This window comes from Ranitomeya variabilis, chromosome 1, assembly GCF_051348905.1.
Source record: "Ranitomeya variabilis isolate aRanVar5 chromosome 1, aRanVar5.hap1, whole genome shotgun sequence".
In the NCBI taxonomy this organism is placed as follows: Eukaryota; Metazoa; Chordata; class Amphibia; order Anura; family Dendrobatidae; genus Ranitomeya; species Ranitomeya variabilis.
Window position 1 is genome coordinate 850,174,095 of NC_135232.1, and position 14,703 is coordinate 850,188,797.

The 14,703-nt window shown below is 44.2% G+C and overlaps 1 protein-coding gene across 1 annotated transcript in view; it reads right to left on the reverse strand.

Annotated features, from left to right (window-relative positions):
* The window catches only part of GC (GC vitamin D binding protein), a 319,641-nt gene that overhangs the window by 173,145 nt on the left and 131,793 nt on the right, over window positions 1–14,703 (reverse strand). The window contains exon 2 of the mRNA XM_077276816.1: window positions 11,613–11,682. Within this exon, the coding sequence (XP_077132931.1) occupies window positions 11,613–11,682 (70 nt within the window). The remainder of the gene's footprint in view (window positions 1–11,612; window positions 11,683–14,703) is intronic.

The window sequence follows — 14,703 nt, forward strand, 5'->3', positions numbered from 1 at the left end:
TTTTTGCTGCAGGTTTTTGGTGCGGTTTTTGATGCAGTTTTTGGTGCTGTTTTTTATGTAGCTTTTTGTTGAGGTTTTTGATGCAGTTTTTGGTGCTTTTTTTGCTGCAGGTTTTTGATGCCGTTTTTGATGCAGTTTTTGGTGCTTTTTTGCTGCAGGTTTTTGGTGCAGTTTTTGATGCGGTTTTTGATGCAGTTTTTGGTGCTGTTTTTGATGTAGCTTTTTGATGCGTTTTTTGATGCAGTTTTTGGTGCTTTTTTTGCTGCAGGTTTTTGGTGCTTTTTTTGCTGCAGGTTTTTGATGCCGTTTTTGATGCAGTTTTTGATGCTGTTTTTGATGCAGGTTTTTGGTGCGGTTTTTCATGCAGTTTAGTTTTGATGCAGGTTTTGATGAGGTTTTTGGAAAATAAATAAACGGAAAATGTGCATGATTTGAATGGAAACATGCATGAAAAATAACGGACAAAAAACGTTCCTATGAGTCCGTCCAGCGGAAAGTTTTTTTTTACGAATTCTGCAAACAACGGATGAAATGTGTGGCCATCAGGCGCAATCCAGCGCTATTACAACTCTATGAGAAAAAACGGATCTGGCGGAAAAAAATGGATCCGGCAGGAAAAAACGGATCCGGCGGAAAAAAAACGGATCTAGCGGAAAAAAACGGATCCGGTGGAAAAAAACGATCTGGCGGAAAACAACGGATCCGACTGAAAAAACGGATCTGGCGGAAAAAAACGGATCCTGCAAATGTGCTCGCAGGATGCATTTTTTTTCCCCATAGACTTGTATTAGCGACGGATCGCGACGAATGGCCACACGTCGCGTCCGTTCTGCAACGGATCCGTCGAGTTTTGGCGGACCGTCGGCACGAAAAAACGTTCAAGTGAACGTTTTTTTGTCCGTCGCGTCTGCCATTTTCTACTGCGCATGCGCAGCAGAAACTCTGCCCCCTCCTCCCCGCACTTCAGAATGGGCAGTGGATGCGTTGAAAAACTGCATCCGCTGCCCACGTCGTGTACAAATTTCACAACGTGCGTCGGTACGTCGGCTCGACGCATAGCGACTGACCCGTACTGACGCAAGGGTGAAAGAGGCCTTTATGAGCGTTGAATTTAAAAAAAAAAAATGGAAAAAAACGGCGTGGGCTCCCGCGCAATTTTCTGCGCCAGAGGGGGAAAGCCGACGGCCGGGGGCCAATATTTGTAGCCTGCTATGAATATCAGCTCGCAGCTGTCTGCGTAGCCTTTACTGGCTATTAAAATAGGGGGACCCCCAAAAAAATGACGTGGGGTCCCCCTATATTTTATAGCCAGAAAGGCTACGCAGACAGCTGCGGGCTGATATTCATAGCCTAGAGAGGGGCCATGGATATTGGCCCCCCCCCCGGCTACAAATACCAGTCCACAGCCGCCCCGAAAATGGCGCATCCGTAAGATGCGCCAATTCCGGCACTTAGCCCCTCTCTTCCCACTCCCGTGTAGCGGTGGGATATGGGGTAATAAGGGGTTAATGTCACCTTGCTATCGTAAGGTGACATTAAGCCGGGTTAATAACGGAGAGGCGTCAATAAGACGCCTATCCGTTATTAATCCAATAGTAAGAAAAGGGTTAATAAAACACGCACACATTAGGAAAAAGTATTTTAATATTCTTCATTTCACCATACTTACCATACTTCAGCGCCTGCAAAAAACGTAAAATAATAAACCGCATACTACCTGTCCGCCGTAGTCCAATTAATAACGAGTGTCCCACGACGATCTCCCCTATAGAACAGTGACATCGGGTGACGTCACTGCTCTATAGGACCCTCAGTGACACACTGACAGGAGACAATGGCTCCTGCAGTGCATCACTGAGGTTACCTGAGTTCAAAGTGTCACTTTATATAATTGCTGCATGGGAAAATGTCTCATACAGCAATGCCATAAAGTGAGACTAGGGACTTTTTTTTTTACAGCGGCGGAGGAATACAGTGGCGGAAGGATACCTTCCTCCCGTCATTGTGTTTCTGAGCCCCTAGAGAGCGGTCGCATTATTTGATGCTGCTGCTCTCCATGGGAGATCGTCGTGGGACACTCGTGGATTTCTGCAGACAGGGAGTATATTGGTTGTTTGTTTTTTTCACATTTTTTATAGATGACACTGGCTTCGGGGATCAAAATGACAAGTAATGGTGAGTATGTAATCTATGTTTAATGTAATGTATGTCATGTATGTAATGTATGTAATGTATGAATGTACTGTATGTCTATATGTATTTATGTATTTTTTTTTTTTTCATTCAACACATTAGCCGGATGATGGGACTACTACTGTCCCATCATTGGCTAATGTGTCAATCACTGTCAGTGTAGCAGGCATAGCCCGATGGGACTTGTAGTCCCATCGGACGATGCCCGCACTGAGACCCCCGCATGCCGCAGAGACCCCCCTCCACGCCGCAGAGACCCCCCCCACGCCGCAGAGACCCCCCAGCACGCCGCAGAGACCCCCGCACGCCGCATAGACCCCCCAGCATGCCGCATAGACCCCCCAGCACGCCGCATAGACCCCCCAGCACGCCGCATAGACGCCCCAGAACGCCGCAGAGAGCCCCTCACGCCGCATAGATCCCCCAGCACGCCGCATAGACGCCCCAGAACGCCGCAGAGAGCCCCTCACGCCGCATAGACCCCCCCCTCATGCCGCATAGACCCCCCCAGCACGCCACAGAGCCCTCCCACGCCGCATCAAGCCCCGGCACGCCGCATCAAGCCTGGGCATACAGCGCCGGCCGCATAGAATGAGATCCCTGGCAGGCCCGCACAGACCCCGCCCGCACAGAGACACGCAGTCTCCGCCCACGCACCGCCCACTTTACATTATAGTGATTTTAGCACTGTGGGGACTTCCGATTCCGATACCCGATACCACAAAAATATCGGATCTCGGTATTGGAATTCCGATACCGCAAGGATCGGCCGATACCCGATACTTGCGGTATCGGAATGCTCAACACTACTCGTAACTAAACGGAGCTATGTGCTGCAGGTTGGGGCTTTGTACAGAGGGTCTGAGAGGAGTGATATACTGCAGAAGGGGATTATCAGGAGAGATATACTGCAGACGGGGGGGTAAATGAGCAATGCACAGGATGGGGCTCAGTATAAAAGAGCAGAGAGCATATACTACAGAATGGGCTCTACATAGGCACTGAGATTTGTTGGTGTCACGGTCAGCTGCAGTCGCCGATGCGGCCCAGCCCATAGACGCCCCCAAGCCGACCGACCGAAGAAGGAGTGGGGCACGAGTCCCCCGGGGACGCAATAGGGACCCTTTATACCGCAGAGGGGGACCTGGGCCTACCCAAACTAGGGGAGGGCAGAGACCGGGGTTCTGTGGCAGCTGAGCATGTGGACAAGGAAAGAGACACGTAGGACTTGATTACACCGCACAACTTCAGGTATAGAGAAAGTAAAGTTTACTAAAGTAAAGTCACACAGTACATAAACCAAACATGACTATGCCAGGCTCCCAATTCCACACCTTCAGAAGGGTACCACCCAGTGGACCCCAAGGCACCAACTGATCACTGATGCACATATAGGCAGGACATCAGGACACAGGCAGGACATCAGGGTACATGAGGTCATCAGGACGCAGGTAAGACATCAGGACACACGAGGACGTCAGGACATCAGGGTACATGAGGTCATCAGGACATCAGGGAACACAAGGTCATCAGGACGCAGGCAGGACATCAGGACACAGGCAGGGTTACAGAGTACAGACAGGGCATCAGTACATCTGGACCCCGGGTCACCGGCAGACATCAGACAGCAGTCATTCGGTTATGGACATCCAACACGACCTACAAGCACTACCAGTCATCAGGCTCCAAGCTCCAGGCAGCGGTCATCAGGTTCCAGACTGTGGTCGTGAGTCTCCGGCATGAGACCTAGGAAAGAACTCAAGCGTGATGGTGCAAGCACCACCGAACTGGACATGGGCCAGACGGGGTTAACACCGCATGGTAGTCAGAGCACAAAGTAGTAGATGTTTAGCAAAAACACCGGTTACAAGAGACTCAAAGTCACAGGGTGTGAGGCTCCAGATGCAAAGGTATTCCAGGAATATAATCACAGCAGACAGTTCAGACAGGTTCAGGTACAGGACAGGTACAGGATCAAGGATTCGGGCCTGGATATACCGCCTCCAGGACAGGCGCCAGAACATGACAAAACAGGAATCAAAGCAAGGACTTTGGTACCAAAACATAGACAGGAGAGGTGCAGGAACACAAACATACATAGCAAAGTTCAGAAGCTTTGTGAGTAGCTCAGGCCCAACCTATAGGGCAGGGGAACTTTATATAGGAGCTGCCCCTCAGCAATTGGCTGGGGACAGCATTTCAAGTACACACCCTAACCCTGATAAAAGCAGGGGAGGTGTGGCCACGCACACCCTAAGCACAAACAGAAACCATTAAAGCACAATCAGTGCAGGAACTGAGGCTCAGGGCTTCAGGCTGTGACTGCACGCACTGACCCATATGGAAAGTCATGCACCAGCTGCAAATGACCTCACAACCCACGGACAGCTTTCACAGCGGCAAGCAGGGACCGCACATGCGGATAGTCATTCAGCAGGGCAAAGACCTAAACACTCATGTACAGCTGCACAGCAGAGCAGGGAACTGAGAAGGCTCCATACAGGTAACAGCCAACAGTATCCCAGCTCAAATTAGGGGGAAAGGAGCAAAGGGTTTAAGCAAAGACATGCATTGTCACGCCGAAAACCAGATACAGACAGAACGGCGTGAGAGTTGGACTATGTTTGTTTCCTGTTATTGAAAATCCAGTTGGGAGAAACTGGGAATTAATACTCAATAGATGAATATGACAAAGGATTCTCTGTTGTCATTTAAATTAATACAGTGACATATGTAGTTTAACATCAGAGATCTATTAGCAACAACCAACAAACACAGATTTGCATCTCCATTGTAGAGGATTGCAGAACAATAAAGCTTTCCTAGACTCAGGTAGAAAATGAAAAACCACACAAGAAGATATATTGATATGTATATATATATATATATATATATATATATAAATTTCTAAATCTAGTATCTCAGCTTGCTGCAGTGGGTAAAATAAGTATTTGATGCACTGCTGATTTTGCATTGTTTCCCACTTACAAATAATGGAGAGGTCTTTAATTTTTATCGTAGTTAGACTACAGCTGTGAGAGATAGAATCTTTAAAAAAATCGAGAAAATCACTTTGTGTGATTTTTCGTCATTAATTTGCATTTTATTGCATGAAATAAGTGATGTAATAGAAAAACAGAACTTAATATTTGGTGCAGAAACCTTTGTTTGCAATTACAGAGGTCAGACATTTCCTGTAGTTCTTGAACCAAGTTTGCACACACTGCAGCAGGGATTTTGGCCCATTCCCACATACAGATCTTCTCCAGATTTTTCAGGTTTTGTGGCTGTTGCCGAGCAACATTGAGCTTCAGCTCCCACCAAATATTTTTTAATTGGCTGAAGGTCTGGAGACTGTCTAGGCCACTTCAGGACCTTGAAATGCTTCTTCCGAAGCCACTGCTTAGTTGCCCTGGCAGGGTATTTAGGGTTTTTGTATCTAGGGTTTAAGGACTTGGACCTGACCAAAAAGCTAAATAGATGCATCACAAAGTGGTGAGAGATGGCGGCACACCCGCAAATGTACAAATAACCACTGAGTGTCTATATCTTGTCATGATGGGATGGCTTTTATGCTTTTTGTTTCCAAAAAGATGTCAATTAAGCACCGTATGTTTTTGTATCTATTACTACTATCAACTTGCTAGAGGGAATACATATTGTAGAGACACAAGGCTAAATGGGGGCTCTCGTCCGCAGGCATGTCTGTCTTTAGAAAGACTTCATGGACCAAGGTTCATATCACTGAATGCCCTGGCTAGGTATTTCAGGTTATTGTCATGCTGGAAGACCCAGCCTCGACCCATATTCATCTTTGGGCCTCATCGAACCATATGACCTTCTCCCATGCCTGCTTTGAATCATCCAGATGGTCATTGGCAAATTTCAAAAGGTCTTGGTCATGTGCTGGCATGAGCAGGGGAACCTTTTGTTCCCTGCAGGATTTGAATCCATGATGGTGTAGTATGTTATTAATGGTAATGTTTGAGACTGTAGTCCCAGTTGCTTTCAGGTCATTGACCAGGTGCTCCTGTGTACTTTTGGGCTGATTCCTGATCTTTATCAGAATCATCCTTACCCCACGAGGTGACATCTTGCATGGAGCCCCAGACCAAGGAAGATTGATAGTCATCTTGTGCTTCTTCCATTTTCTAATAATTGAGTCAACAGTTGCTGTCTTCTCACTAAGCTGTTTGCCTATTGCCCTGCAGCCCATCCGAGCCTGTAAAGATCTAGAATTTTGTCAAGGGTGTTTGTAGACAGCTCTTTGGTCTTGGCCATGGTGGAGAGGTTAGAGTATGGTGACTGAGTGTGTGGAAAGGGGTATATTAGACAGGTAACAAGTTCAAACAGGTGCAATTTATACATGGAATGAGTGCAGAGCAGAAGGGCCTCGCAAAGAAAAATTAACAGGTCTATTCTTGCTTGCTTGCAATAACTGCAATTTAATTATTTAAAAATCCTGGAATGTCAATTTTATTTTTAGGTTCTGCGTCTCACAGTTGAAGTCTACCTGTCATAAAAATTACAGACCTGTCCATTCTTTGTAGGTGGGAAAACTTGCAATATCGGTAGTGTATCAAATACTTATTTTCCCTAGTATATGTTCCAGAAGGCCTCAAAAAAACTGAGGTAGAGAAGGACTTGGACCTGACTAAAAAGACACAGCACAAAGGGGTGAGAGGTGGAGGAACACTCCAAATGTACAAATAACCATTGCGTGTGCACATCTTGTCAAGGTATGATGGCTTTTATGCTTGTTTTTACCAAAAATATGTCAATTAAGCACACTTTGTTTTTGTATCTATTACTACAATCATTTAACTTGCTAGAGGGATATACTGTATGTTGTAGAGACACAGGGTCAGTGGGTGCTCTCGTCCGCTGGCCTGGCTGTCTTTAGAAAGACTGCATGGACCAGGGCTCATATCACTTGACACCTGCTTTCTCTTCCTGTGGACAGAAAATTACTAAGACAATAGAGGGTGAGGGTAAAACAGTGTGGCAAGCAATCAGAGCAAATACCCAAGTTTAGGCACCCTGTATGGCTATTGCCTAGTAGCACTCCCTTTTGCAAGTATCAAAGCTTGTAAACGCATTTTGTTGGCAGATAAGGGTCTTTCAATTCTTGTTTGAGAGATTTTCATTCATTCTTCCTTGGAAAATTCTTCCAATCCTGTGAGATTCTTGGGTCGTCTTGCATTTTGAGGTCTAGCCACAGATTTTCAATAATGTTCAGATCAGGTGACTGTGAGGACCATTATAAAACCTTCATCTTGCGCTTTAAGAGGTAGTCTACTTGACATGTTTATGACGTGTGTTTAGGATCATTATCAATTTATAGAAACCATCCTCTTTTCAACTTCACCTTTTTTACAGATGGTGTTATGTTTGCATCAAGAATTTGCATTCATCCATTCACATGTGAAATGTTCCCTGTGTCATTGACTGCAAAACAACCCTAAAGCATGATTGCTCTACCCCCATGCTTAATGGTCGGGGAGATGTTCTTTTCCTGAAATTATGTGCCCTTTTTTCTCCACACATAACTTTGATAATTGCGGCAAAATAGTTCTATTTTAACCTCACAAGTCTACAGGGTTGTTTCCAAGATGCATGGGTTTGTTTCGATGTTCATTTGCATACTTCTGACACTGAATTTTATGGTGAAGATGCAGGAGATGTTTTCTTCTGATGACTCTTCCATTAAGGCCATATTTGTGCAGGTGTCTCTGAACAGTAGAACAGTGTAACACAACACTAAAGTCTAATAAATAGTGATGAGCGAAAACATTTAGCACTATTAGTTACTTGCATGACTAGTACGGTACTCCAGCTATTTGTTACTCGGCGAGTAATTAGGTATTCACCTTGGCATATTCGAGTGACCTGCCCAGCATGTTTGGTGCTCTATTTGCAGCCAATGAACACGCTTGCCTGGCTTGCCCATCACAGTAATGCTGACTCCATCTTTGGTGTGGCATAACTGTAATTGGCTGGCCTTCCAGCGTTATAGGGACTATTTAAAGGCTGCCAGCATCATATTCCACACATTGCAGTTGGAAGCAGGGTAGGCAGAGCATAGTTTTAGTGTAGGGAGATTGAAAGTAACATATGGAGAGTGATAGGAGGTTATAGTGAGCGTTATTTATTCCAAAAAGCTCTTTTAAGAGCTGAAGATTGTCAAGAGATTACTTGTTTGTTAGGTGGGGATATAAGTAGGGAGAGATTTAATAGGAGGGATTGTGAAAGGCAGGCAGGTGGGTGTTCTCATCACTGCAAGTACATGCTGCAGCTCTCTGCCATTTTCCACTTAAAATACCTAATATTTGTCTAGCATTTCCTATTAGTTTAAAAAATAGCGTATCTTTTTCTAGCAGTTCTGCAACTGCCGCAAACTGTTTATAGATGATCTTACGTGACAATTTAGCAGGGGCAATAATCTTCATTACTCAGCATTTCTAGTGTGTCAGCAAAACAATCTAAAAAATAATAGCCACACATTGCTAGATACAGTGAATTTGTACATAAGACCTTTGTAAAGGTACTTATGAAAATTAAAGCCAGTATTTTTTTTTCATAAGCATAACGCATGCAAGATGAGAGGGCGATGAAAGGTGACTTTAAGAGACGTGGATGTGGTAGTGTCCGCTAAGGGCGTGTGACAGATCTGAAGGAGACTGTTTCTTGTTCTAGGTTCCTGTCAAAATTTGGTCACTGCACTACACCACAAACCCAGACCAGACAAGTGTGAGGATTTTGAGGGTTGGATGGCAGACAAATGTTTCAGTGTGTTGACAAGCAGCACCACAAAGTCTTCTACATGGTCCAGTCTCAGTAGCCATGAAGCTCGGCCTCTGTATTCTCAACCTGGTCCTTCTTCCTCCCACGATCAAGAATCCCAGGGACATATGACCCCAACGCTGGCCTCTCTGAGGAACTGTTTATTTTCCCTTGTAAATTGTCAGGCTTCTCAGCACCAGTAAAGAAGGTCATGAGGAGGTGGAGTGCAGTGATGTCCAAACATTTGAGCACCCACGGCCAGGAGAAAAGCACGTTTGGGAAGGTCAATTGATGTCTGAAGAGGTGGAGGATAATCATGAGGCATAGATGCCATCAGATCAGACTCAAATCGCAGCTCAGAAGTAGGATCAGATTAATGAATTGGAAGACGACATTGTCGATGATGAGGCTACTGATCCAACCTGGCTCGGTGGCACAACTAGCGAGCACAGCAGTACAGAGAAGGATGGATCTGTAGCAAAAAAACATGCAAGAAGACGTAGTGGTTTGCCCAAAAGGTAGAACTCGGTCACCCCCCACTTGGCTAGATAACAGGCCAAAGCACCCTCTGTATGGCAGTTTTTTTTCTGAAAGTCCTTCAGATAAAACAACTGTAATTTGCCGCATCTGCTAAACCAAGCTAAGAAATGGCAAGAACACTGCCAACCTGAGTACCCCAGCGTGCAAAAGCACATGGCAGCCAAGCACCTCAGTAGGTGGGCGGAATGCCTGAGTACCAAATCTGTGTCTGTGTCTGAGGGTCAAACCACTGCCCCTTCCCCTGTGTTTTGGCCTTCCTAATCTGCTGACCATGAAGCGGGCACTGATGCTTTTTGCCCACAAACAGCTGTTGCAACCACGTCCACTTCGTTGTCCCAGTGCAGTGTCTAATTGTCCCTGCCCCAGACATTTTGGTGTGGATACAATCATTTGATTGCCTGTTATTGAATTTTATTGCGATGTTGCAGCGAGCAAAAAAACGTAATTCTGGCGTTTTGACTTTTTTTTCGCTACACCATTTACCAGTCAGATTAATTCTTTTTACAGCTTGATAGATCGGGCAATTCTGAAATACCAAATATGTGTATATATATATTTTTTTAAATTATTTTATTTTGAATGAGGGGTGATTTGAACATTTATTGATTTTTTACTTTTTAAACATTTTTTAAAGCTTTTTTTTTTTACTTTTTGGGATACTAGAAGCTGCGATAACCTGATCGCCTCTGCGGCACACAGCCAATGATCAAATTGCCTGTTTGTAGCAGAAATATTCATTTGTTATGAGCGCCGACCACCAGGCAGCGCTCATAGCAATCCGGAAATGACAACCATAAAGGTCTACTGAAAATCTCTGGTTGTCATGCTGACTCATCGGTGACCCGCGATCATGCGACGTGGTCATCGATGGGCGGGATTAGTGACACACTACCAGTGCGATCACATTAAATGCCGCTGTCTTCGATTGACAGCAGCATTTAACGGGTTATTAGTCATGGGAGGATCACAATTTAATCTGCAGCTGCTAGGGGCACATGTCAGCTGTTCAAAACACGTTATGGACATGATATGCACTAGTACGGCGCATGTCGTGAAGGGGTTAAAGGGAACCTTCCATTCGATTCATGCTTCCCAAAACTGTTGAAGGCATAAATCAGAGCTTAGGTGCACTATTGCAGCCAGTTATATTTTTCTATGAAAGCATTTTAGACATAATCCAGTTTAGAAATCCAGCTGGGGCCCACAGCCAGCGCTTCCAAGTGCTGCAGCAGATATTTGATAGGTCTCTCCCTTGTGTTTACATAGGGAGAGGTGTCAATCACCTATAGCAGAAGATTAAAGAGGTGGCTGGGGGCTGTGTCAGACTGGTCTAATCTCTGTGGTTCCTGTTCAGATCTTTAAATGACTGCAGCCAGGCTCTAATTCTTTAATTAGGAACCGCATGTAACCTTACACAGACCAAGCACCTGTTGTGATGGCAGGCATCTAATGTATGAGTACAGCGTGTTCATCTTTAGCTGATATATTACAAATCCATTTTCATACAGTGCATATTCAAAGAGGCTGTGAAGAGTATCAGTAGGGAAGTGCTTCAACTACAAGAAGATAGTTGTAATCATGTTCTAGACCTTTGTACTAAAGATTGATTTTGAAGATTTAGTTTTAAATTTGGGCACAGGAACCATATTACTTTTTCTAATAATTTTTCTGTTTAAGGCTTTGTGGTACAATTCAAATGAATGACATGTAATCAGCAGTCCGTGAGGCCCCATGGCTTCCATTGATAGTAACCGTCACATTTGAAGTTTAGAAGAAATGTAATTAAATATCACTGACTGTTTAATGTATTTCCCAGTAATGTGGTAATTACTTATTCTCACTGGAGACAAACATACAATGATTAATTCATGACACGTGTTATCTAATGGAGCAGCATACAAGCCGGCCACATGGAAAGGGGCATATTTAATTAAAAAGACAATATTGTCTGATGAATGTGTTCCTGTTAAAGATTTTGCTAGATAGAATAAATTGCTCATAGCATTTTTATTTATAAAGCGCATTTCTCTAATTTTCTTCTACAGAACATGGGAAGATAAGCATATTATAACTGGTTCATTGAATTTAAAACTTACGCAGCAGAAAACTTTTCTGTTCCAAGCATGGTAAACTCCTGGCATACTCTATCTCTTTGGTACAGCTTTCCTAGAAATCCAAGAGAAAGCAGTGAGCTGTAGGTTGCAACAACCATGACACAGTAACAGTATGTGTATTTTTTACTAATTACGCACAAAAATTTACTTAATATACAGTATATATTACATATACACAATATATTTAGGGCCAATATCCTATAAGATAAAAAAAACATATTGGGAAATGCAAGTTATTGAATCTTTCTAAATTTTTCCATCAACATAGTTCCATGCGTGTCTCTAAATATTTTAATGATTTACTTTTGCATTACACTATTAACACTATAAAATGTAGGAAAATGGGCAAACAAATCAAAGTGGAGTAAAATGAAGAAAAAAACACAATTGTTCCCACTGCGTCCTTCCCAAAGCTCCATAACTGCCTGCTGCTGCAGCTTATTTACTATATACCATTTTTTTTTCTTCCAAAAAATCACCCCCCCCAAAAAAAAATACAGTCTGTTCTGTCAGACAGAGGCCTGTTGAAAGATCATAGTTTGTCAGGCATACATAGCATAGTTGTGTGTGCTAGCCTTGTGTCCCTTTTTTTTTTGGGTGTTTTAAAGTCACCGAAAAAGGCCTCATATATCTGCATGCTCCAACTTTGGACATTGTAGGCCGGTGCACTATTTTTTGTCTGTCTTATACTCAAATTCTATACGGCACTATTTAGCAAAAAAAAATTGAAAGGCCATATATTTGCCAGTGTGGTATTTCTGTGAGAGCCCTCATATAACTCTGCTCCAAGGTTGGGCATTGTAGGCCGGTGTACTTATTTTTTAGCTGTTTGAAACTCAAATTCCATACAGCACTATTTAGCATAAAAAAATTCTAAGGCCACATATTTGCCAGTGTGGTATTTCAGTGAGAGCCCTCATATATCTCTGTGCTCCAAGTTTGGGCATTGTAGACCGTTGTACTTATTTTTTTGCTGTCTTATACTCAAATTCTATACAGCACTATTTAACATAAAAAAATTCAAAGGCCACAGATTTGCCAGTGTAGTATTTCTGTGAGAGCCCAAAAAAGAAGAGAATGTCCAGCTTCACCGAATCCGTAAAAAAGAGTTTTCTTTATTCACAAACTTTAAGCATAGAGGATACAGACTTCAGCACGAACCATATGGGTAAGAATCTCATGACATGAGGGAGCTTAGTCTCCAGAAACGCGTTGAGATTCTTACCCATATGGTTCGTGCTGAAGTCTGTATCCTCTATGCTTAAAGTTTGTGAATAAAGAAAACTCTTTTTTATGGATTCGGTGAAGTTGGACTTTCTTTTCTTTTTTGGATTCTATACGCCTGGACACAGCGGGTCCGTGCTCCCGAAGATTGGTTTATGCATCACGGGTGAGCTGGTTTATATTTCTTCCTTATTTCTGTGAGAGCCCTTTTATATCTCTGTGCTCCAAGTTTGGGCATTGTAGGCCGGTGTACTGTTTTTTGGCTGTCTTATACTCAAATTCTATACAGCACTATTTAGCATAAAAAAAATTCAAAGGCCACTGATTTGCCAGTGTGGTATTTCTGTGAGAGCCCTCATATATCTCTGCTCCAAGTTTGGGCATTGTAGGCCGGTGTACTTATGTTTTGGCTGTCTGATTCTCAAATTCTATACAGCGCTATTTTGCATAAATTAACTTCACAAAAAAAACCCCAAAAGTTGAATACAGTCTGTTAGGTCAGGGTAAGGCCTGCCTGGTGTTTGGGCTTGAAAAATCTTAGATTTGCATGCATACTGATCAGATATTATTTTGTTACTAATAAAGACATTTGTGTTGAGCATTTGAAATAGTGCAGTGGTCCATTTAAAATGGTTAAGGCAAGGGGCAAGGGAACGGGGAAGTGGACATGATGCTGATGGTGAAATCAGAGGACGAGGCCGTGGCCAAGATAAAAGTGGGTAACAACAAAGACCCACATCTTCTTGCTCGACCTTCTTGTCCCAGTTTGTAGGGGACCACAGCACACCACTATTGAAGCCAGAGCAGTGTGAAATGGTTGTTGGTTGGATAGCGGATAATGCTTCCAGTCACTTAGTCACCACCACCACCTTGTCTTCCACACGGTCAAGTCTGAGTAGCCGATAGTGTGGCCAGGATATTCCTCACCCTGATCCTCCTTCCTCCCACCATGCCGAGTGTCTTAAGACAACTGATCCCACAATTGGACACTCTGAAGAGCTGTTCAGTTTTCCATTTCAAGATTCAGAAATCTCTGCTGGTCAACTTGAAGTGGGGAAAGATGAGATCGCATGTAGAGCTGCTCAAAGCTTTGACCAGCCCCGGTCACATGAAGGCGATGGTGGGAAAGTGCCTCAAGAGGTGGACGATGATGAGACACAATTGCCAAAAAGTCAGGAGTAGGAGCAGGGTGCGGACGTGGAAGACGAGGTGGTGCATGACATAGTGACTGACCCAATCTGGCAGGAGGACATGCATAGTTAGGACAGCAGCACAAATGGGGAAGGAGGCATATCCTACCAACAGGCAGGAAGAAGCAGTGTGGTTGCAACAGACAGAAGGCGTGCATCCATTCCCAGTAACACGAAAATGAGGGAAGCTGCCATTCCAACTGTTAGATCTTCCCGAGACTGGTTATTTTTTAAAGACTCTGTTGATAACCCCAAACAGGCCATTTGCAGCACCTGCCATGCCCGCATCAGCAGGGCTAGCAAAAGAACCAGGCTGACCACCACCAGCATGATCAGACACATACAAGCAAAGCACCCGACTTTGCGGGCCGAACCCCAGGCTCCAGGACCACTGCCTGCTGGTCACACCACTGCTTCTTCCACTGTTTTGCATAGAAGCCAATCCACAGCACACCGTGCATGTGAAGATGTCTCTAGCCCTTCACCTGTTGTGGCCCACAGTCAAGCAGCACCATCAGGAAGCCTGTCCACGTCCTTGTCCCAACACAGCATTCAGTTGTCTATAACCCAGTCTTTGGAACGCAAGTGGAAATACCCAGCCAACGCAGCACAGGCCACAGTCCTTAATTCTAATATTTCTCTTCTGCTTGCGCTAGAAA